Raw genomic sequence first — 23,172 nt, forward strand, 5'->3', positions numbered from 1 at the left:
AATTACACTACCTTTTGTTGTTCCAAGCTCTGGTTTTTAGCTACAGCCGCCAGGGAGTACTTCCTGCAGGGTTCCCCTGGGAAGTGACTCAGTTTTGAGAAACTAGAGCATCAACTCTCAGCCCCTGACATCTCCCAGCCCTCCTCCACTCCTGGGCCTTTGCACCGCCCTCTCCACCAGGGTCACTTTCCCTGCTTTGGGCCTTTGTGCTAATGCCACTTCCTCCAGGGAGCCCTCCCAAACTCCCAGGTTCCCCCAGCCCGTGCCTGGAGCGCCCTCTGGTGTCCCATTGCGTTAGTTTCCAGGAGCTGCCAGCCTGAAGTCCCGCCAAGCTGGGTGGTTTTACACAAAAGTTTTTCTTTCACTGCTCTGGAGACTAGAGGTCCCAAATGAAGCACGTCCGCAGGGTCATGCTTTCTCGAAGCCTCTAGAGGTCAATCTGTCCCATGGTTTTCTCTTGTGGTGTTGCTGGCAATCCGTGGAGCTCCCTGGCCTGCAGACACCTCCCCAACCCCCATTTCTGCCTCTGTCTTCCCATGGCCTTTGCTTGTGTGTCTGTGTCTCTTCTCCCTTCCTCGAAGGACACCAGTCATCCTGGAGTAAGCTCCACTCGAATCCAGTATGACCTTATTCTACATAGATCACATCTACCAAGGCCCTATTTCCACTCATGGATGCCCCGGGTCTTCAAATTCACTTTTGGAGGACACAGTTCAAACCATAACATGTGTTTGTACTTATGAGGAAATACTTGCAGGATGAATGAAGGAGACAGTGCTTGGGGGCATCTCTTCTCCTCCCGCCTACCCCTGCCGACAGCTCCTGGTCCCTACTGTAGTCTCAGCCCCAGGCCAGGGCCGGGCCCCAGAAGATGCTCTGGAGAAGGTGATGACTGAAGAACGGAGGGAGGCATGCCCCACCTTTGGACAGAATGGATGACTGTCAGTGCCCTGAGATGCTTTGGAAGACCCCAGGGGAAGAGGCTGGGCTGCGTCGGGGTTAAGGAGGGACTAGCAGGTAGCTGCCCTGGTCAGGCTGAACTTACTTCTTATAAGCAGGTGCAAGCAGCTATCTACTTCATGGAATCTTCTAGAGTGGGCAAGCCTGACTAGTGCATTATTAATTATTTTTGTTTATTTCTCTTTTGTAATGAAGTTAGAGCATTCCACGGGTAGTGATGAAATTCCATGAACAGGCGGGTTTCATTGGACTTCTGGTTTCCAGTCCTGTGCGTGGGGAGCTTGGAAGTCATCCCACCATCCTCGCAAGCAGAAAGCTGGCCAAATCGAAAAATCAACACCTTAGGCCCATTTGAGAAAGGAGGTCACGGGGCAAACGATTGCCTCCAAAATTAGACAAACCAGCAGATACAGACAATCGTGACTTAGAGGAGCAGAGACTTCCACGTGGCCCAATTCTGGGGGACGAAAACTTAAACATAATGGACAAATTGCTGGAAGCCCAGCGTGGACATGTCTGAGAATTCAAGACACTTAGAGGGTCCACAGTCCAACCCTGGTCTGCCACCAGGGTTTGTTAATACAGCTTTATTTTTTGTTAAGTTTTTTTGGGGGGTTTTTTGTTTTTTGTTTTTTGTTTTTAAGGAAGGAGAGCAAGAGGAAGCATGAGCAGGGAAGTGGGGCAGAGGGAAAGGGAGTAGCAGACTCCCCCTGCCACAGCTGAGGAGCTGTGACAGACACTGTAGGTCCTGCAAAGCCCACAGTATCTGCTGTGGCCCAGTACAGAAAAAGTTTGCAGACGCTGCTCTAGAAGGAGAGTGGATATAGGGCCACAACTAACAGGTAGACGGGAGTGGCAAGTGTGGCCGGGGGTGGACAGCAAGCGAAAGGGACAGTGGCAGGAAATGGCTGGGACAGGTGGCCTCACAGCTGATTTCACGGGGCCCTCTAGAACATGGTAAAGATTTTGGATTTTACTCTTAGAAGGAGGATTTAGGAAGAGAAAAGCAGCCTCTAGAATCCAGGAGCTGGCCTGACAGCCACAGATAGGACTTGTGTTGTGTTGAACACAACTGCACGGTACACCGGTATCAGACAAGGCCACGTGGCGACCGTGAGAAATCCAGAAGGAAAAAAACACAACGCTCTGCAATCATGTCTGAGCACAAACGGACATGAACGTTGTCGAAGCCACTGGAAACCCAGTGCCCTCCTCTCCTGGCACGCCTGGGCTGGTTCTCCAAGTATAGCCTCACTTGAACCTGCCTCCCTATAGAGATGATTATTGGGGGGTGCCTGGGTGGCTCAGTCAGTTAAGTGTCCAACTCTTTGTTTTTTTTTTTTAAAGATTTTATTTATTTATTTGACAGAGATCACAAGCAGGCAGAGAGGCAGGCAGAGAGAGGGGGAAGAAGGCTCCCTGTTGAACAGAGAGCCCGATGCGGGGCTCCATCCCAGGACCCTGAGATCATGACATGAGCCAAAGGCAGAGGCTTTAACCCTTTGAGCCACCCAGCGCCCCTTCTCTACCTACTTGTGATCTCTGTCTGTCTGTCAGATAAATAAATAAAATCTTTAAAAACAAAAACAAAAAACCAGTAGTCAGAGAGGCAGGCAGAGAGAGGAGGAAGCAGGCTCCCTGCTGAGCAGAGAGCCCGATGCGGGGCTCGATTCCAGAACCCTGGGATTATGACCTGAGCTGAAGGCAGAGGCTTTAACCCGCTGAGTCACCCAGGCGCCCCAACCAAGCATCCAACTCTTGATTTAGGTTTAGGTCACGATCTCCGGGTCCTAAGACTGAGCCCTGCCTTTGGCTCTGCGTTCAGCGGGGAGTCTGCTTGTCCCTCTCCCTCTGCTCTTCCCCTCGCTCATGCACACTCTCTCTCAAATAAATTAATAAATAAAACCTTAAAAAAAAAGATTATTGTGATATCTAACCATAAAGTGATCTAGCTTCCCTGAACCCTCCCCCAAATTACTTTGCCAAAGCCCAAATACCATAATAAGTTCCAACAGCCTCTCACTGAGACCCCACGGCCCCCTGGCAAGCATTCCCTCACCGCAACTTCTCAGTCTCTCCTGATCTCCTGCGGCTGAGGACACTGATGAGGGTTTAGTCATGAGACCTAATTTCCTGTTAATGAAAAAGAAAACAAAATCACAGCATCTTGAACAAGATCCATCCCCTCCCCCCAAGTCCAGAGATCACCGATGGTTCCCCTATTATCACAGGCCCAGGCTCCTTCCATGTTGTGGCTGTGACTTCCACCTCAGACGTGTGGAACCTTCGAAATACATACAAAAGTAGAGTAGAGTGTGCTGACCTGCCCAGTCTCACCCATGGTCTGACAGAGGGAGTAACTCTGTTCCCCTATCCGCTTCCTACTTCCACAATCTGGATCATTTTGGATTATTTTGAAGCAAATCCCAGATATTATGTTGTCAGTACTTCGAGAGACATCTCTAAGGTGCCTGGGTGGCTCAGTCGGTTAAGCGTCTGCCTTCGGTTCAGGTCATGATCCCAGGTTCTTGGGATCGAGCCCCCCATCGGGCTCTCTGCTCAGCAGGAAGACTGAACACACCCTGCTTGTGTTCCGTCTCTCGCTGTGTCTCTCTCTGTCAAACAAATAACTAAAATCTTTTTTTAAAAAGATAAAATCTTTAAAAAAGAGACATTTCTAAAATATAAGGACTGTTACAAGGAAAGAAAGATATCCCCGATACCATTAGCACAGCCAATAAATTACTGATTTCTTCGTATCGTACGTTACCCAGTCACTGTTCACATTCGTCCCTCAGACTCACCCCTAACATCTGGGGACCCTTAATGGAGCCCACACAGCGGATGTCTAGATATTTGCAAGTCTAATGAAGCTTTGCTGGGGGGCGCTCCCCCCCCCCGGGCCCCACAGCCCCCTCCCCAAGGACCACCCTCGAGTGACAGTGCCTAAGGATGGTATGATCTACCCAGCCTTTCCTGCCTGGCACAGTTTCGAACCTGAAATGAGAACTAACAAGTCCTAAGTAGTCAAGCTTGGAGGGGGTGGGGTGTGGGGCGGTGTAGGGTCTCAAGGAGGCTGGCGCCCCATTACCTGGGGAACCTGAAGTGACTAGCTCAAAACCAAGCAGCCTCTTTCTCTCTGGTTCACCCCCCTCCACACCCACCAAACAGAGGTGGGGTCTTCTCCACATGCAACCCCCAGGGTGAGCCTTCTGTCTATCTCTCTCTGGCTCTATCTCTGGCTCTGAGCCCTGCATCCTCGGGTCAAAGAGGTCCAGTTCAGCCCGTTCTTCCCTTTCCCGTAACCCCGCTTGCTCAATCAGTTACCAGATTTTCCAGACATTCCCTAAGAGATTGATAAGGAATAAACAGCTTGGTGTGTTTTTCTTGAATGCTTGCCCCACGGGGGAGGGGGCCAGGATGGCAGGGGGCACCATTTATAACCCGGGGTTTTGTGGATCACAATCCCAGATGCCCATGTGATGCTCATTCTAGAACGAGCATAGATGAGGTTCAGCAGGGTGGAGTCTGGAACCAACAACCAGGAAAGAATTCTTGAGATGTCTTTGGTGCAAAAAGGTCATTTTATTAAAGACAGGACCTGTGGGCAGGAAAAGCTGCTGCCCCGGGTTGTGAGGGGCGGCTGATTATAGACTATGTGACTTGGGGGAGGTAAGGAAAAAGGGAGGTTTCGAGAATGAACTTTCATGAATCAAAGAAGACATACAGGATCCCGGAGGCTTTGCTGTTTGTCAAAGTTGGTTTTCCTTCTGGTAAGGCATTAAGAGTAAGACAGTTGGGAGCTTCCTCCTATCACAGGTCCTTGTTAATGAGCTGCAGGTATAAAAGAAATTCTATTTTATTGACCTTTCCTCCTGCTTCAGCCTCCTCAATTTTAGGGAGGGGTCGGTGATGTTAGGGCTTAGGGAAACTGAGTTACGGGTCTCTGGAAGTCAGGCTATTGATAAGAAAGCTTCTTCCTTGTAAATCACCAGGACATTTGTAAACGGAGGGACATTCAGGCCCTGCAGGATTGTGATCTCATGAGTTAACTGTTTGTTTTGCCTTTAGGGCAGCCCAGAGCGTCTGAGCCACGTCCCATGTATCTCGTGGGTCGTGGGAGGGGGTGTTGTGGGGTGTCAGCTTCTGCTTTGTCCCCTGCTTGCCTTCTGTTCCCTCATCACATGCACTGCATTCGGGGGTCTCCTTTGCCTCTCAGCCTTCTGTTTTGACCGAGTCGGACCTACAGAAAAGGAGAAAGAACCGTGCAGTGGCCACACATCTGCCTAGCACCCGCATTCAGCCCTTGCTGAATGGACCAATGTCGTGGACCGACGGCACTTGCAAACGCCTCTCTCTGCCCTGCCCTTGTTTCTGTGTGTCTTTGCTGAATCTTTTCTTTTTTAGTAGATATGTTCTGACCGAAGCAACTTTAAGATAATAAGGGCTTATTGTTATTTTTTTCAAAGATTTTATTTATTCATTTGAGAGAGAGAGAGAGCGCACAAGCGGCGGGGAGGGGGAGAGGCAGAGGGAGAAGCAGATTCCGCGATGAGATTCCCTACGTGGGGCTCCATCCCAGGACCGGGGGATCACAATCTGAGCCAAAGGCAGAAGCTTAACCATCTGAGCCACCCAGGCTCCCCTCTGAATGTTTTGAAAGCAAGTTGCAGACATCCCGGCCCTTCACTCCTAAATACTTCACATGCCTCCTAAGAATGCCATCCCCCCATGTGAACGCCCCGCGTTATCGCCCTCAAAGAAATTGACCAGGCAGGCCCTCCGATGGACAGGCCATATTCAGATATGCCGCAGCTGTGCCACAGATACCCTTTAGGAACTTTCACTGTTCTTGTCACCAATCCCGGATCCAGTTAAGGGTCATATGTTGCCTTTGCTTGCTGGGTCTCTTCGACAGCAAACCCCCCCCACCCCGCTCCCGAGGTCCCCAAACCCTCACCTCTTTTTCAGTGCCGTGTTCTGACCCCCCTGGAAGAGAGATGGAAGGAAGGAAGGCTGGAAGGAAAAGTCTCAGACGGCAGTGCCGTTCTCAGAAAATTTCAGCAAGGGCGCCTGGGTGGCTCAGTCAGTTAAGCATCTACCTTCAGCTCAGGTCATGATCCCAAGGTCCTAAGATCAAGCCCTGCATCGGGCTCCCTGCTCAGTGAGGAGCCTGCTTCTCCCTCTGCCTCTGCCTACCTCGCCCCCCCAACACTGTCTCATGAATAAGTACAGAAAATCTTTGAAAATAAATAAAATTTTTTTAAAAAGAAAATTTCAGTGAAACCAGTGGGAGTCCTTGGAAGTGCCCCGTCTCCTAACGACAGCCGGCCTCGCTGTCTTCCAGACACTGGAAGGAACAGCCAGGGAAGCACATGGAGGTACAGACCCAGCACTGGGGACTCGGGATGGAGCCCTCACCGTTTCCTCAGTCAGTTAGGCTCCTGGCAGAGGCACATATTGTTGTGGCCACCACAGGGATACTGCCTTTAAAAAAAAAAAAAACAACAACCTTAGTGATTTTTACTTTATTTTCCTTTATTTTTACTTTTTACAAGGTTATTTATTTATTTTATTTATTATTGTTATTTTTATTTTTTTAAGTAGGCTCTGCGCTGGGCATGAGCTCACAACCCTGAGATCAAGACCTGAGCTGAGATCAAGAGTCAGACAACTGAAAAAAGTTGGGGGTTGGGTGTCTGCCTTCGGCTCGTGTCATGTCCTCCAGGTCCTGGGATCGAACCCCATGTCGGGATCTCTCTCTCTCTCAAATCAATAAATAAAATCTTAAGGAAAAAAAAAAAAGAGAGAAGAGTCAGACACCTATCTGACTGAGCCATGCAGGCATCCCTAAAGATTTTGTATTTTTAAGTAATCTCTACACTCAACGTGGGGCTCAAACCTATGACCCGAAGATCAAGAGTTGCACGTTCTATCAACTGAGCCAGCCAGGCACCCCTAACCTTGGTGATTAAAAAAAAAACATTTTATTGAGATACAATGATATGCACATAGCGTATAATTCAACCGTTCCAAGTGTACCGATCACCGGTTTTTAGCATGGCCACACCACCGTCTAACTTCAGAACATTTTCATTAGGCCGAAAAGATACCCAGTAACCGTAGCAGTCTGTCCACATTCCCAACCCACCCTCCCACCCCAACCCAAGGCCATCCACCGATCTACTCTCTATCTCGAGAGCCTTGCCTGCTTAGTATAAATGAAATCATACAATGTGTGGTCTTTGGTGAGTGGCTTCTTTTACTCAGCACCCTGCTGTCAAGGCTCACCTGTGTTGCAGCAGGTGTCAGAACCTCCTCCCCCTTTGTTGCCAAATGATGTTCCCTCCCATGGATCTACCACATTTTATTACTGTCCTTTAGCGGACACTCAGGTTGCTACCACCTTATAATGCTGGCATAAACATGCACATACAAGTCTTTGTGTGAGCACATGTTTTCACTCCTCTGGGTTACACACCTAGGAATGGAGTTGCTGGGTCATATCTTTTTTTTTTTTTTTTAAGATTTTATTTATTTATTTGAGAGAGAGGGAGAGAGAGAGCGCGAGAAGGGGGAGGGTCAGAAGGAGAAGCAGATTCTCCTCTGAGAAGGGAGCCCAATGTGGGACTCGATCCCGGGACTCCAAGATCATGACTCGAGCCAAAGGCAATCGCCCAGCCAACTGAGCCACCCAGGTGTCCCGCTGGGTCGTATCTTAAGTAGTTCTGTGTTTACTATTCGGAGGGCCTGCCAGACCATTTTGCGTAACAGCCACGCCACTTACATTCCCAGAAGCAATGTACCAGGCTTTCAGTTCCTCAACATCCCTGAAGCATCTTTAGACATTTGTAATCGTCTGACTTGTGTGTTTGTCTTTTGGGTGTGTGTTTTCCTGGTGCCCAAGGGTATTTAATGCACCTGCAGGCCGTAGGGCCAAAGAAAGAGAAAGGCAGCATTTTGGGGAAGGGGTGGCAATGCCATTTATTTTCCCATTTTGATATTAAAGGCAGCCACCTTGCTGAGCGTTCGTTAATTTTACCAGTTTGTATATTTGAATTATTGTGTGTAGTTAACTGTATCCCCTTGCACATAGTGGGATATTATTTCTTTCGGGTCTTATACATGTAATTTCCTTTTCTTGCCCCACCAGCTGGGACTTCCAACACAGTGGTGAAAGAAAGTGGTGATAGAGATTTCTTTGAATTTTGTTCCTACTTTCCAGAGAATTTGCGGGGCTCCTGGGTGGCTCAGTCGGTTAAGCATCTGACTTCAGCTCAGGTCATGATCTCCAGGTCCGGGGGTCAGGCTCGAGGCTCCGTGAGGAGCCTGCTTGTCCCTCTCCCTCTGCCCCTCCTACCTGTCACTCATGCTCTTTCTCCCTCTCTCAAATAAATAAGTAAAATCTCTAAAGAATAAAAATAAAGAGAATGTGTTTTGCCATGGAAGTCTCTAGCTGATAAGCTTCATATATCCTTGAAACACTTGTAATTACCCCCGATATTTGCTGTAGCCATTCTAGCGAGTACGAAGTGGCATTTGCCCAGTGACTAAGGATGCTGAACACCTTTTCATGTGCCTATATTAGCCCTTTGTGTAATCTTCCTTGGAGAAATTCAGATTCATGATTTGCAAATACTTACCCCCATACTTTTATCTTTTCACTCTGTTGATGGTATCCTTTGAGGCACGGAAGTTTTTGATTTGGGTAAAGTCCCTTGTATCTGTTTTTTTCTTTTCTTGCCCACGCTTTTGGGCAAAAAAAATGTCAAAACAAAACCGTCTTCTAACTCAAGATCACAAAGACAGGCTCCTGTTTTCTTCTGGGAGTTTTATAGCTTTAGCTCTTGTGTTTAGATCCATGATCTACAATGTGTTAGTTTTGTGTGTGGTGTGAGGTAGGGGTACACATTCACTCTTCTGCCTGTGAATATCCTTGTCCAAGCACCATTTGTTGAAAGACTGTTCTTTCCATATGAATTTTCTTTGCACTCTTATCATATGGCAAGTGACCATATGACCACTGACCATGGGAGAGTCTTATTTCTGGACTCTCACTATGATTCCATTGACTGATATGTCTGTCCTTATGCTGATACCATCCTTTCTTGGTTCTTGTAAGCTTTGAAATTGTGCATCAAGCCCTCCAACATTTTTCTTCCTTTTCAAGGCATTCTTTTTTTTTTTTTTTTTTTTTGCATTCATTTTTTTAAAGATTTTATTTATTTGACAGAGAGAGATCATAAGAGAGAGAGAGGGAAGCAGGCTCCCTGCTGAGCAGAGAGCCCGATGTGGGACTCAATCCCAGGACCCTGAGATCATGACCTTGAGGCGGCGGCTCAACCCACTGAGCCACCCAGGCGCCCCTGCATTCATTTTTTAAATGTAAGTTTCTTTTCATCTATCCTGCCCTGGACTTTTTACCCCTTCACTTTATTTGTTGAAGAAACAAAGTCATTTGTGGATCACCTCTCCATGGTATCATTTAACATATTCTTCTGTCCCTTGTGTTTTAGTAACCCAGTGGCAGGATCTGATCTAGATTTGGTTTTAGCACGGAGGTAATTTGCAGGAGTGGTGTGTGTTTCCAGACTCAGAACATAATGTGGGATCGACTCTCCCTGTGGTGTTAGGGGTCATCCATGATCTTCACCGGCATCTTTTTTTTTTTCTTTTGTTAGAGGTAATTTACATTTTGAAAGGGTCCCTCTGGTTTCTGGGGGTCAGGGGGTTGTAGGTGTGAGGGATAATCATGCAAGAAAGCACTTGTTGCCATGCCTGGCACACAGTGACCAGTCAGTAAATATTAGCTCTTATTGTTGCTGCTGCTGTTGTTGTTGTTATTGTTAGAGCTGTGTGTGTGGGATCCATACCCTGGCCTCGGAGCCATTTTTTGGCCAGAGCGTTCTCCTCCCTCTTCTCTGCCTCTGGAGGAAAAGTCACCAGTTTCCCAAGGCCCTGGGAGGCATGTTCAGGAATGTGGCTGCCATGTATTTGCACCTGGCTGGGCTCTTCCAGAGAAAGAAGGCTGGAACTTCTCTCACTCGGTGCATGCACCAGACTGTAAGTGCTCTAGTCCCATGTGTTTTGCTGTCCAGCCCAGAGCCCCGATGATCTGGCATTGTCCCGGCTTCAAAGCTGTGCATGATGCCCCTCTTCCAGGACGCCTTCCTTGACTCTAGCCTGGAGGGAACCCCTCCTTTGCTCTTTCCTCTAACCTTGAATTTGTAGCTCTGCTTCTGAATGGTCTGCATGGAGCTGTGCTGCCTGCCCTTCATCCCCTAAGCCCAGCCCAGTGTTCAGTACACAGTAGGTGCTCAGTAGACATTGGCTGTGGAATACATTATACATAAGTCCAAAAACAGGCACTGTTTCCTCACTTAATGCAATTAATGTGTGTCATACTTGAGGGTCACTCCTTTGAGTTCCCCCGAATTTCTGTGCTTGCATTATATTTACCTCCTTCCTATTCTCATTCACCTCCATTCACCTACTTTGTTCTCTTTCTCTCTCTATGCCTTTGTACCCCGGTACCCCTTACCCACCCCAACCTTCTCAAACTTCCCTTGCCCCAACATACACCCTCACCTCCCCCCCAACTTCATCTTCATTGTATGTATTTTTAAGATTTTATTTTTAAGTAATCTCTACACCCAACATGGGGCTTGAACTCACAACCCTGAGATTAGAGTCACATGTTCTGTTGTGGCCAGCCAGGCGCCCCTCTATCTTCTTAAAAATGATGTATCCCCAATTCAACAGTAATTCCTTATAGCATTGAAACCACGATTCCATCAATGATATGCTGTTTTGTATGGGCTAGTAAGGGGGGGGCGGGAAGTGCCAATCAGATTCATGCTGGAGATTCCGAGATACGTTTGAATTCAGAGAACGTGCAAGGGGAAAAAAAAAAAAAAAGCATATATCAGAATCAATCCCATATGGTGTGATCTCCATACCAAAAAAAATGGAACCATAGAAAAATACACACGTGGGGTACCTGGCTGGCTCAGTTGGAAGAGCATGCAACTCTTGATCTCAGGGTTATGAGTTTAAGCCTCACCTTGGGTGTATACATTACTTAAATACATAAACTAGAAAGAAAGAAAGAAAGAAAGAAAGAAGGGAAAAGCACATACATGTAGTTAAATCACCTATAATTCCACCACTCAGAGAGAATCTTTGTTAACATTTTGATGTATTTATCTTCCAAACTTTTTTTCGCCTACTCCTATATGGTTATAGAAAACTGTACCTGTATACAAATACGTAGTAGGGTATGTTTTTTTACAAAACATAATCATACTGTACGTACTGTTTTGTAGCCCGTTTTATTGATGTCAGCACATCATATTGATAAATATTCTCCAAAAGCATGATTTTTCTTGGGCACCTGGCCGGTTCAGTCGGAGGACCATGAGACTCTTGATCTCAGGGTCGTGAGTTGGAGCCCCATGTGGGGCATAACGTTTACTTTAAAAAAAATATTTTTTTAAAGATTGTATTTATTTATTTGACAGAGAGAAAGATACCGAGAGAGGGAATACAAGCAGGGGAAGTGGGGGAGGCAGAAGCAGGCTTCCCGCCAAGCAGGAGGCTAATGAGGGGCTCGATCTCAAGACCCTAGGATCATGACCCAAGCCAAAGACAGACACTTAACTGAGCCACCCAGGCGCCCCAAAACATTATTTTTTTAAAAATGTGATTTTTCTAATCTATAAAATGGGCCCAGCCAGATTGTTCTGAGTTTAGCATGGCCGTCCTAAAGGGAAGCGGCCGTCCTAAACGCAGGCTGCATGTTGGCCGTGGTATTGCCTTCCTCCCCCTCCTGTAACCCCTCCTCCTCCTCAGCCTATCCGGTCTGAATCCAGTCTGAAACTGGTCGGAGTCTCAGGACCCACAGAGCCGGGGATGGTGGGTGGGGCAGGCGGGGGCGGGGCCCCCGGCATGGGGCGGAGCCAGGCCCAGAGGCGGGCTCCCTGGGAGTGCGGATGTGCACCTCTGCCTCAAGGGGGCGGGGGCTGTGGTCGGAAAAAAGCCGGTCTCCACCGCTCTGACCTTTTGCTCGCTCTGTCTCCAGTTCGCCATGGCCAAACGGCTCCAGGCTCGTCGGCTGGACGGGATTGACCACAACCCATGGTGAGCTCCGCAGGGCTGGGGAAGCGTGTGGGGTCCCCTCTCGGGCGTGAGGGTGGGCCAGGGCTGGGGGGGGGTCTGGGTCTGCATAACTCGGGGGTACCCAGGACGGCCACCGTCCTGGGACTGAGGTTTGCAGCCACAGCCTGGGAGAGGTGAGACTGGGAGCCGCGGGCTTGGGTTCCAATCTCAGCTTCACCTCGCTCTTGGCTGGGGCGCGGGGTGGGGGGGGCAGTGACACCTGCTCTGAACCTCAGCTCCCCACCGGCAAAATGAAGCTAATTACATCTACCTTGAAGGGCCTTGGGAGGATAAGGCGAAACTCTGTATTAAATGCTGTATCAACGTATGAAATGAAATGAATGATATGCTGTATGAAGGCATCAGGTTTGGGGCTTTCCAGGGATTTTATTTCCCACTTAGTACAGAGTAAAATAAATTAAGTAAGGTAATGTAAAATACAGGCAGCTCTGCACTGGACATGAGCTGAGGTTAATTTCTTTTCTCTGTTGACTTGTTCTAAATTTGAAAGACACGTGTTCCCGTGGTTACTAGTAATACAATGGATGAAGTAAGAAGGTGTGTAAGAAAAATGCAAGATTTTTCCTAACCGCCCTCCCACCCCCACCTTTGGCCAGCAGCAGAGAGTCGCAGACTCAGAAGATCCAGAGTCACATGCTCTACCTACCCCCTGAGCCAGCCACGCCCCCGACATCCCTGTACTTTCAAAAAAAAGTTGTTGGCTGTCGTTTTCATAAAAATGGGAGCACTTTTTTCTTTCTTTTTTAAAGATTTTATTTATTTATTTGACCGAGAGGGGTCACAAGTAGGCAGAGAGGCAGGGAGAGAGGGAGAGAGAGAGAGAGAGAGGAGGAAGCAGGCTCCCCACTAAGCAGAAAGCCCGTTGCGGGGCTTGATCCCAGGACCCCAGGATCATGACCTGAGCCGAAGACAGAGGCTTTAACCCACTGAGCCACCCAGCTGCCCCATCTTTCTTTTTTTCTTTGAGAGAGAGCAGGTGTGCTCCTGCCAGAGGGATGGAAGGTGGGGGGAGGGGCAGAGGGAGAGAGACTCCTAGGCAGGCTGCTTGTCCAGCACAGAGTACGGCTCAGGGCTCAATCTCACGACCCAGGGAGCAGAACCTGAGCCAAAATCAGGAGTTGGACCCTCAATCGACTGAGCCACCCAGGAGCCCCCCCACAACCATTTTTCCCTTTCAAGGACCCCCCCCCGAGCACCCCCCCCCACCTCCATGTACAGCCTGACACTCCATGGTGTTTGGGACAGAGGAACCAGACCCAAAACCCCTCTAGTATCTGCCTGCCCCCCTCAGTCATGCCACCTTCCGTTCTGTCTCTGAGGGAGGCTGCGCAGCCTCGGGGGGCCTTTGCAGATAAGGTAGAGTCCAACTCGGCCTAGGAGATAGGCTGGGAGAGGCAGCAAGACGCTTTCCTGACTCACAGACCCAGCAGTCTCTTGAACCCAACACCCCCATTATACAGAAGGGGAGGTTGAGGCCAAGGGAGGCCAAGTCTCATGGCAAAGGCAGGGCGGAGCAGAAGCAGGCCTGGGGAGAATGTGCAGGACAGGAGTGGGGGTGCCAGAGGGATGAGGGCCATGTGAGTCTGGACCAAAAAGGGCCTGAGGTTCCGGCTAACCCCAGAGTGGTGGCCTGAGAGGTTCAGAACCCAACCTAGAGGGCAGCGGGTCTCTGCAGGGCTTAGTGGAGCTTAGTTTCCTTGTCTCAATTACCACAGAACATCCGCCACCCAACTTTGCAGCTCAGCTCTGCCCTCAGGTGCTGTGTGACTCTGGGCAGGTCACTAGCCTCTCTGAGCTTCAGCTGAGCGTCAGCAACTTCAGAAGTATTATGCGGCTCTGGGGAGAAAATGACAGTTTGGATGGAACAATATTTATTGTCATGCAAACTCAATGCAGCCAAGGCTGACTCCTCAGCCGCCAGCCAGTCTGCAACCCCACACCGGCCTCTCATGCAGCCTCTCAGCCTCTGTCTGTTTCCCTGAGGAGCTGACCACCAGCGGGGGCCAGAAGTGGCAGATGGTGGGGGCTGGTGGGACCCCAGTCTGTCCAGGCAAATGGTCTAGGGCATAAACTTTGCTTGGAGCCAATGTAGAAACAAAGGCCGGGGGCGCCTGGGTGGCTCAGTGGGTTGGGGCCTCTGCCTTCAGCTCAGGTCCTGGGATCGAGCCCCACATCGGGCTCTCTGCTCGGCGGGGCCTGCTTCCTCCTCTCTCTCTGCTTACTTGTGATCTCTGTCTGTCAAATAAATAAATAAAATCTTAAAAAAAAAAAAAAGAAAGAAACAAAGGCTGGCTGGGCCATGCGCGAACAGGGAGTCCTCGGGCAAATCGCTACGAGCCTCAGCGTCTCCATCCCCACTGTGACTTGGGAATAGGACATATGCATACGTGTGGGAAAGTTTTTATTGAGCACATTATTTTTTTTTTTTAAGATTTTATTTATTTATTTGACAGAGAGAGATCACAAGTAGGCAGAGAGGCAGGCAGAGAGAGAGAGAGAGGAGGAAGCAGGCTCCCTGCCGAGCAGAGAGCCCGATGCGGGACTCGATCCCAGGACCCTGAGATCATGACCTGAGCCGAAGGCAGTGGCTTAACCCACTGAGCCACCCAGGCGCCCCGAGCACATTATTTTTTTTTAAGATGTTATTTAATTGACAGAGAGAGACAGCAAGGGGGGTGGGAGAGGGAGGAGCAGGCTTCCCGCTGAGCAGGAAACCTAATGTGGGGCTTGATCCCAGGACCCTGGGATCATGATCTGAGCCTAAGCAGATGCTTAACTGAGCCACCCAGGCGCCCCTTGAGCACATATTTCAAACTCTAGTTCGTGAAATCCACTTAGGAAGTCTCAACAAATATTTCTAAAGAATGGGTAGGATAGGGCCGCCTTGGGGGCTCGGTCAGGGGAGCGTCGGGCTCCCCATCTCCGCTCAGGTCTTGATCTCAGGGTTGTGAGTTCAAGTCCCACACTGGGATCCATGCAGGGCATGGAGCCTACTTTAAAAAAAATAGGACCCGGGATTGGCCCAGTGCTTGGCCCACGTAATTCCAAAGCAGGGACCAGTTTTGACCCTCACACAGATCTCAGGCTGGGGCAGACGCATTTAACTGCGCAGTTTTTCTGGAATGAGCCCAGTGCATTGTTCATCCTGTCCTGGAGAGAGCCGCTCACCTCCAGGTTCCAGGTGGCCTGGTGTCAACTCTCTTGTTTGTTGCTCAGGGTGGAGTTTGGTAAAATGGCCAGTGAGTATGATGTCGTGAACTTGGGCCAAGGCTTCCCCGACTTCCCACCCCCAGACTTCGCCATTCAAGCCTTTCAGCTCGCCCTCAACAGTGACTTCATGCTCAACCAGTACACCAAGGCATTTGTGAGTCTCAGCTTCGCCCAGGGCCCTGGGATGCAGGCCTCAAGGAGGCCCTGGGGGAGGAAGGGTCAGGCCTTTCTGAACATCAGGCCCACATGGATATCAGCGTTCTGGAGCAGAGCCCAGAGAATTCAGTGTGGCTATAGTTCATTGTTCACTGAGTGTCTCCTCTGTTCCAGGCCCTGGGACCGCTCATGGTCTGGGGAGAGACAGACAAAAAACCATGAGCTGGGAGCTCAGGGTCTAGTAGGAAAAGCAGACCAAAAAAAAACCAAAAGAAAACAAAGCAGAAAATAAAGGTATTTGATATGCTGTAATAGGGGAGGATGGGGTGCTGTGGGAGCAGGAAGAAGGGAATGAAATCTGGGGAGACCAGAGAAGGCTTCCTGGAGGAGGTGGCGTGTAAGCTGCGTCTCGAAAGACAAGCTGCTGACCCATCTGACTCCAAATCCAGACTCTTTCTGTAAAGGTCATAGGGTAAATATTTGTCAATCCTTGGTTTAGTAAAACAGTGAATGCTTCTTAAACTTTGGTATGCATCAGAATTACCTGGAGGGAGTTTTGTCCAGTTCCGCCACCCAGAGGTAGCTATGACCAAGAGTTTGCTACTTCACTGAGCATTTAGACTTTAAACTTTTAACATTTTAAAGTGCTTATATAAACACACATGCTCACACACACCCATATTCCTAACATGAGATTTGAGGGTTTTGGCACGAACAGACTCATACTATAATGCTCTGTAACCTGTTTATTTCACTAAACAGCTTGTCATGGGCAACTTTCCATGTCAGAATAGCCTCATTCTCTTTAAGGGCCACATGGTATTCCCCTGCTTAGCTGTGCTATAAATTCTTGAACCTGCCCTGCTCTGATGGGCTGGTTTGACTATCTCACTTTTATAAGCAATGACACTGAATATTTCTGTGTGTATATCTTTGTACACATGCCTTTCTCTCAAACAAAACCCTGGAAGCCAAACTAGAGAGTCAAAGGGTGTAAACATTTAAAGATGTGATGGATATCTTCATACTGCCGTCCAAAAAGGTTTACTCACATCCCCACCAACACACTTGTCTCCTACTATAGCCAGCCATGAGCATTTCCAATCTTTTTAATACTGACATATTCTTAGAGCAATATTTCATTGTTGCTTTTATTTTTCTTCAATTATTATCCTTTTCATATGTGCACTGGGCATCGGTCCTTTTTCTTTCGTGACCAACTCCATTTCTTCATTTGGGTCTCTATCTTTGTCTTGTTGTTTTGCAAGAGCTCTTTATATATTAAATATCTGACCTCTTTCTCCTAGTCTGCAATGTTTTGTCTTTTAACTTGGTTCCTGGTATATTTTGCTGGACAGAAATTTTAAATTTTTACATGGTCCAGACTGGTTGAGTGAATTAGTTGGTAAAGTTCTAGACCTTGGGGTTTCAGGCCTTTGGCTTAGCCTCAAGACAAGCGTATGGATCCAACCTTCCTCTCATAGTGGGGTGCTTCCATAGAGTCCCCCTTCCTGCTCCTCAACTGTGCATGACCTTGAGCACGTCATTTCCTACCTCTGGGTCTCCGTTTCTCTACCTAGCAAATTGTGGGGATCAAATAATACGTGTCTTGCAAGGCTTTTGGGATGAGCCGATGGCACAGATGTGCTTCTTAAACTGAGAAGGAAGGGGTTCAGTCATGGAGTTGCCACCACCATGGGGCTCAGTTGGACAGTTCTCCGCAAAATACACACTCTGTCCGTTCTCCACCAAATCCTAGCCCTGGGCGTTGGGCCTGTGCAGAACAGGCTCGATGGCCAGCGCTGGTGGAGGACATGAAAGGCCAAATCTGCCTCAGGCTTATGGCTGGAAAGTGCTAGAACTCCCTGGATGCAGCTGAGCAGGAGGGTGGCCCCGGCTGAGCCAGGCGGGCTGACGGCTGCTGTCTTGCCAGGGTTACCCACCCCTGACAAAGATCTTGGCAAGTTTCTTTGGGAAGCTCCTGGGACAGGAGATAGACCCGCTCAAGAACGTGCTGGTGACTGTGGGTGCCTATGGAGCCCTGTTCACAGCCTTCCAGGCCCTGGTGGACGAAGGAGATGAGGTGAGTGAGCAAGGCTCGGGCTGGGTCGGGATGAGGGCCAAGGGGCCAGCTAATCTGATCCTTTTGCTAGGTCATCATCGTGGAGCCCTTCTTTGACTGTTACGAACCCATGACATTGATGGCAGGGGGTTGCCCTGTGTTTGTGACCTTGAAGCCGGTGAGGATGCTGGGTAGGGTGTGGGTAGGCAGAGGGGTCCAAGGAGTGTGTCGTGTTGGCCCCTGGGAGGTGGGAAAGAAGGAAGGAAAGGAGGCCTGTTTCTCCGGGATGGGGGGCTGTCCAGAGTCCCAGAGGAGAGAGGGCGGAAACAGATGCCCATGAAGGAGGGCCAAATCCCAGGAGCTGAAGGTCGGCTAGGGAATTAATTGCTGCCCCCTTTCATCTCCTCTCACAGAGCCCTACCCAGGACGGGGAACTGGATTCCGCCAGCAACTGGCAGCTGGACCCCACAGAGCTGGCCAGCAAGTTTACCTCTCGTACCAAAGCCCTAATCCTCAACACACCCAACAACCCCGTGGGAAAGGTACCCGAGAGACCGCCCTCCCGACTGGGTTCAGGTCCCTGCTGTGTTACTGATTTGCTGCATTGGGCCTCAGTTTCTTCATCTGTGAAATGGGAAGGCAACTTGTAATGAGCTCTGAGGACCGAGACTCCCCAGGGTCCCAGGGACAGGGGTGGGAATCCCCTTGGAAGGCGGAAGTGCTGGTTGCTGGAGCAGACTGGGTACCTCTGTGACCCCTGAGACCCTGGGAATGGTGACCTCACCTCTTGGAGTGTTTTCTCATATGTCCAATGGGAACATGACAGAATTGACGCAGAGGAAAATCCAGCTGTCCAACTGGGTGTCTATCCCTCATACGACCATTGCCCTTATAACACTCTGACCTCAGGTGTGGGGGGGCCCCACACCCGGCAGTCCTACAACACCAGCGTCAGTGTTGGGGTGGCGTCAGATCCCATAGGTTAGGGCTAAGCCCCATGAGGCTGCCTGCCCTTCAGATGCCAGCCCGGCTATAAATTTGAGGTTCTAACCACACCCTCTTCGATTTCTATTAATTTGCTGGCGCAGCTTTCAGAACTCAGGGAAATGCTTCCTTCCACTTACTAGTTTATTAAGGAGTTGAGAAAGATACAGATGACAAAGGAGACAACAGCCAGATGAAGAGATACACCGAACGAGGTCTGGGAGGACCCCGAGGCCTGGGTGTGTTGCCCTCCCAGTATATGGATATGTTTACCAGTCTGGAAGCCCTCTGAACCCTGTACTACTGGGATTTTATGGAGGCTTCCTCACATAGACATCATTAGTCGTTATAATTTTTTAAAGATTTTATTTATTTAAGAGAGGAAGTGCATGAGCTGGGGGAGGGGCAGAGGGAGAAGAAGAAAAGCAGACTTCCCACCGACCAGGGAGTGGGAGCCCGATACTGGGCTCGATCCCAGGACCCCGGCATCATGACCTGAACTGAAGGCAGACGCTTAACCCACTGAGCCACCCAGGCGCACCATGATTAATTACTATCAACTCCATTTCCAACCCCTCTGCTCTCTGTAGGATACAGGTAGGGCTGAAATTCCAGTTTCAGTTTCTAATCATCGCTTGGTCATTCTGGTGACCAGCCCTGATGCTGCAGCTACGCAGGTGCCCGCCCAGCGTCGCCTCGTTGGAACAAAAAAAACCCACTTCTGGTGCTCTTTTCACTAAGGAATTTAGGAGGGCTTTAGGAGCCCTGTTGTCAGGGGTCAAAGACCCAATATTAGTGCTCCTGTCACTAAGACATTTACAAGGGTTGCAGGAGCTGTGTGCCAGGAGCCCCGGGGGCCGGGGGCAGAGACCAACGTGTATATTTTCTATTAACTCGCAACAGACCTCCCAGGGTCAGTGTTGCAAGGGATTCGATAGAATGGGATGGAAAAGCCCTTAGCAGCCAACTCGGTGGTATCCGTTCATCTCCCTGAGCAGGTGTCTCTGTTTGGGGGTGGTCCCCACAGGTGTTCTCCAAGGCCGAGCTGGAGCTGGTGGCCAGCCTGTGCCAGCAGCATGACGTGATCTGCATCAGTGATGAGGTCTACCAGTGGCTGGTCTACGATGGTCACCAGCACATCAGTATCGGTGAGCCCTGCCTGCCTGGGACCGTCCCTTTCCCCTGACATTGGAGGCAGGGCCCTGAGCCCAGTCTGGGAGTCCACACAGGCCCCATGGTTAGGGCCCGTGTGACCTGGGGCAGTGACTTAGCCTCTCAGAGAGCAGGAGGATGCAATGGCACTGCCCCCAGGGATGGTCATGAACATGAGCCCAGATGAGCCCCGTAAATAGTTTAACACCTAGCGGGCGCCGGGGTGCCCAGAGCCTGAGTGTGTGTCTGGGGCCTAGCCACCAACCCCCCCCGCCCCCCCCCCCCCGTCTGAGCAGTGTCTCTCTTTGGCCTTGGGCAGCCAGTCTCCCTGGCATGTGGGAGCGCACCCTGACCATTGGCAGCGCTGGTAAGAGCTTCAGCGCCACCGGCTGGAAGGTGAGTTGACGAGGGTTGGGGTACCGTCGAGGTACCGCCTACCCCCATGATCCGGGCCAGGCAAGGCTGCACTGGGAATTAGGAAAGGGGGTGGCCAGGCCCCAGAGGGCCTCACCCCCTCCCTGTATTCCCGGTCCAGGTGGGCTGGGCCCTGGGCCCGGACAGTCTCATGAAGCACCTGCGTACCGTCCACCAGAACACTATCTATCACTGTCCCACGCAGGGCCAGGTGAGGAGAGGCAGGGGACCCGGCCTTGGGGGGAGAGGCACCACAGAGCCCGGGCCAACCCCCCTCCCCTGTCCGATCAGCCCGCCCCATGCTCACCCACCCTCCGCAGGCCGCCGTGGCCCAGAGCTTCCAGCATGAGCAACTGCACTTTGGCCAACCCAGCAGCTACTTCGTGCAGCTGCCGCAAGCCGTGCAGCGCTACCGGGACCACATGATTCGCAGTCTGCAGTCTGTGGGCCTGAGGCCCGTGGTCCCCCAGGGCAGCTACTTCCTCATCGCAGACATCTCAGACTTCAGTGAGCAGGACTGGCCAGGCCGGGCAGAGGTAGGGCGGGAGGGGGGTGGCTAGAGGCAGCCGGGGCTTAAGTGTGGCTTCTGTCCCCCCAGAGACCCAGATGCCAGACTTGCCAGGCGATGCAGATGAGCCCTACGACAGACGCTTCGTCAAGTGGATGATCAGGAACAAGGTGGGCTGGGCTCGGCCAGGGTCCCGTGGGCGTTATTAGAGGCGAGGCCAGGCCCCCAGTCCAGCGCAGCCTCTGCTATCAGAGCTAGGACCAGTGTGCATCTCTGTCTGGAATTTTGCAGAAAGATGCTGTGCGGCTGGCGGGCATCCCTGGGCTCTCCGGGCCTTGGCCGGCTTGTCTGTAGGGTGTGGGGTTGGCGCATTGATGCCCAGCTGGGTGGGCTCTGGGCTCTGACGTTGAGGTTGATTTCTCCTCTGTGTCTGCCCTGATCTAACACATGGCAGGCCCCTGCTACCCCCTGCCCCCCCCCCCAGCCTTCACCTCCACTCTGTATACAGGGAGGGACTGGGAACCATGCTCTGCCATTCTTTTCCTCTGACCTTGACCCATCCCTGGGAGGTGTTGCACCCAAGCTAACTGTCCCTGCCCCAGGCCACGACAGGAAGCTCTCTGTCCCCCAGAGCCAGGGCCTGCCGTGCTGTGGGAAGGCTCTCAGACGTGGGCTTCCTCCTCCCTAGGGCTTGGCGGCCATCCCGGTCTCCGTGTTCTATAGCACCCCGCATCGGAAGCAATTTGACCACTACGTCCGCTTCTGTTTTGTGAAGGTAAAGGACGGGGTTTGGAGGGGAGAGAGGACCTGCGCAAGCTCCCCGTGGCCCACTGGTGCTGTGGGGAGGGCGGAGTAGGACTGACATGTGTTGGTGCAGGACGAGTCCACGCTCCAGGCCATGGACGAGAAGCTGCAGAAGTGGAAGGATGAGCTCAGGCCCTGACGCGGCCCCGCCTGGCTCCCGCTTGCTCTGTGCCTGCGCATCAGCCCCTCCCAGGCTGCGCGCAGATAGAGCTTGGGGCTGCCTACTCTGCGACACAGGATGTCCCCAGGGAAGAGCCCTCCTTCTTGGTCTTGGTGGGTTCTGGAGCGCTTCCCACAGGACCTGTATGGGAAGGTGGAACTGACCCGGGCCTCTCCCTGCTCCTCCCTAGATCCGGTCACAGAGTCTTGGGTCTCCTCGTGTGGGACTCAAGGGAACAGAGTCCAGCAGTGTCCTGGCCTTGAGTCCCAGCCCTGCTCTGGCCCCAGCCCAGGCTCCGGCACCCCTTCCTTTCCTTATCTGCTTAGGTAACCTCGGGAAGTGGCCTTTAGGCTCGAGTTCTCAAGCGAGTATTTTTCATCCATAATAAAGTTATAAGTTATTTACACTCTTATTAGCGGCTTCTCTGCTTCACACAGTGGTGCTGATGACTGATGGGAACAGGGGCAGAGCGGAAGGCACCTTAGTGAAACTTAGATCCCAGCCCCTGTTTGCACAAATGTGTTTTGTGGAGTAAAACCGAGGCCCGAAGCAGGGCAAGGACGGGGGTCTTGTCCGAAGTCACGGTTAGTGGTAAAACCCGGCCTAGAACCCAGGGCTCAGATGGGGGTTGTGACTGTGGCACACTGTGCGTGTGTGCAGGAGGTGAGGGCCTCCACTTTCTGTCTGAAAGGGAAGACACGAACAGTCTCCTGTCTCACAGGGGGTCAGAGCGCAGGCCAGGAGGGTCAGGAAGTTTAGGCAGAAGGGGGAGGAAGTAGCTCATGTAATTGTGTACCTCCCTGTGGCGAGGGCCAAGATGCCCACCACCTTGTTAAACAGACTTTTGAGATGGGAGTTACTGTCTGCATTTACAGGTGGGCAAACCACTTCGGAGGTGATGTGACTTGCCCAAAGCCATCTGGCTCACCTAGAAGCAAGTTTGTTCCCAGGGGTGGGCGTCTCTCTGGAAAGCAACAGTAACCCTGAATTCATTTGGAAGGTGGTGCTTGGGGCTTGAATTTGCCCTTACGTTGCAGGCCCATGTGTTTGCTCCTGTGAGCCTTTTAATTGGGGGAGCTGATGGCAACATGCAACGTAATAGGGTGTATTTAGCGTTTGTCCCTGGTTGCTGGCACAGAGCTCCTAAAACCCTCGGAATTCGCTGAGAGATAGGACTGTCTTTTGTTTTTGTCTCTTTTTTTCCTTTTTAAAGATTTTATTTATTTACTTGAGAGAGAGATGAACAGGGGGTGGGAAGAGGGAGAAACAGGCTCCCCGTGGAGCAGGGAGCCAATCCGGGGCTCGATCCCAGTACCCTGTGATCATGAGCTGAGCCCCTGGCAGACGCTTAACCCACTGAGCCACCCAGGCGCCCCTAGGACTGTCTTTTGTACTCATAATGAGCCCCTTGGACTATGTCAGTAGAGGGTCAGAGCTTTTGGTCCCAACCGCAGGCCCCGATGGAGGGGAAAGGGATTGAACATTGAGTTGTCACTTCCCTTGGCCAATGATTTAAGCAATCGTACATATGGAATAAAACCCCACCTAAAAAACCCTGAATCAGTGAGGCTCGGGGAGATTCTG

The 23,172-nt window shown here is 50.9% G+C and overlaps 1 protein-coding gene across 4 annotated transcripts in view; it reads left to right on the forward strand.

Annotated features, from left to right (window-relative positions):
• KYAT1 (kynurenine aminotransferase 1) overlaps positions 1 to 22,000 on the forward strand; it is a 32,826-nt gene extending 10,826 nt beyond the window's left edge. For 2 of the 4 annotated variants that reach the window (XM_044264734.1, XM_044264733.1), the window contains exons 2-13: positions 12,041 to 12,099; positions 15,355 to 15,502; positions 17,438 to 17,587; positions 17,658 to 17,744; positions 17,980 to 18,108; positions 19,578 to 19,698; positions 20,022 to 20,098; positions 20,238 to 20,327; positions 20,437 to 20,623; positions 20,715 to 20,794; positions 21,313 to 21,399; positions 21,502 to 22,000. In XM_044264734.1, the coding sequence (XP_044120669.1) occupies positions 12,047 to 12,099; positions 15,355 to 15,502; positions 17,438 to 17,587; positions 17,658 to 17,744; positions 17,980 to 18,108; positions 19,578 to 19,698; positions 20,022 to 20,098; positions 20,238 to 20,327; positions 20,437 to 20,623; positions 20,715 to 20,794; positions 21,313 to 21,399; positions 21,502 to 21,567 (1,275 nt within the window). In that variant the 5' untranslated portion in view covers positions 12,041 to 12,046 and the 3' untranslated portion in view covers positions 21,568 to 22,000. Of the gene's footprint in view, positions 1 to 9,810; positions 10,024 to 12,040; positions 12,100 to 15,354; positions 15,503 to 17,437; positions 17,588 to 17,657; positions 17,745 to 17,979; positions 18,109 to 19,577; positions 19,699 to 20,021; positions 20,099 to 20,237; positions 20,328 to 20,436; positions 20,624 to 20,714; positions 20,795 to 21,312; positions 21,400 to 21,480 lie in introns of all 4 variants that reach the window. The other 2 variants (XM_044264731.1, XM_044264732.1) reach the window with 2 other exon arrangements.
• The last annotated feature ends 1,172 nt before the right edge of the window (positions 22,001 to 23,172 follow it).

Source organism: Neovison vison, chromosome 9 (genome assembly GCF_020171115.1).
Source record: "Neovison vison isolate M4711 chromosome 9, ASM_NN_V1, whole genome shotgun sequence".
NCBI classification, from domain to species: Eukaryota; Metazoa; Chordata; class Mammalia; order Carnivora; family Mustelidae; genus Neogale; species Neogale vison.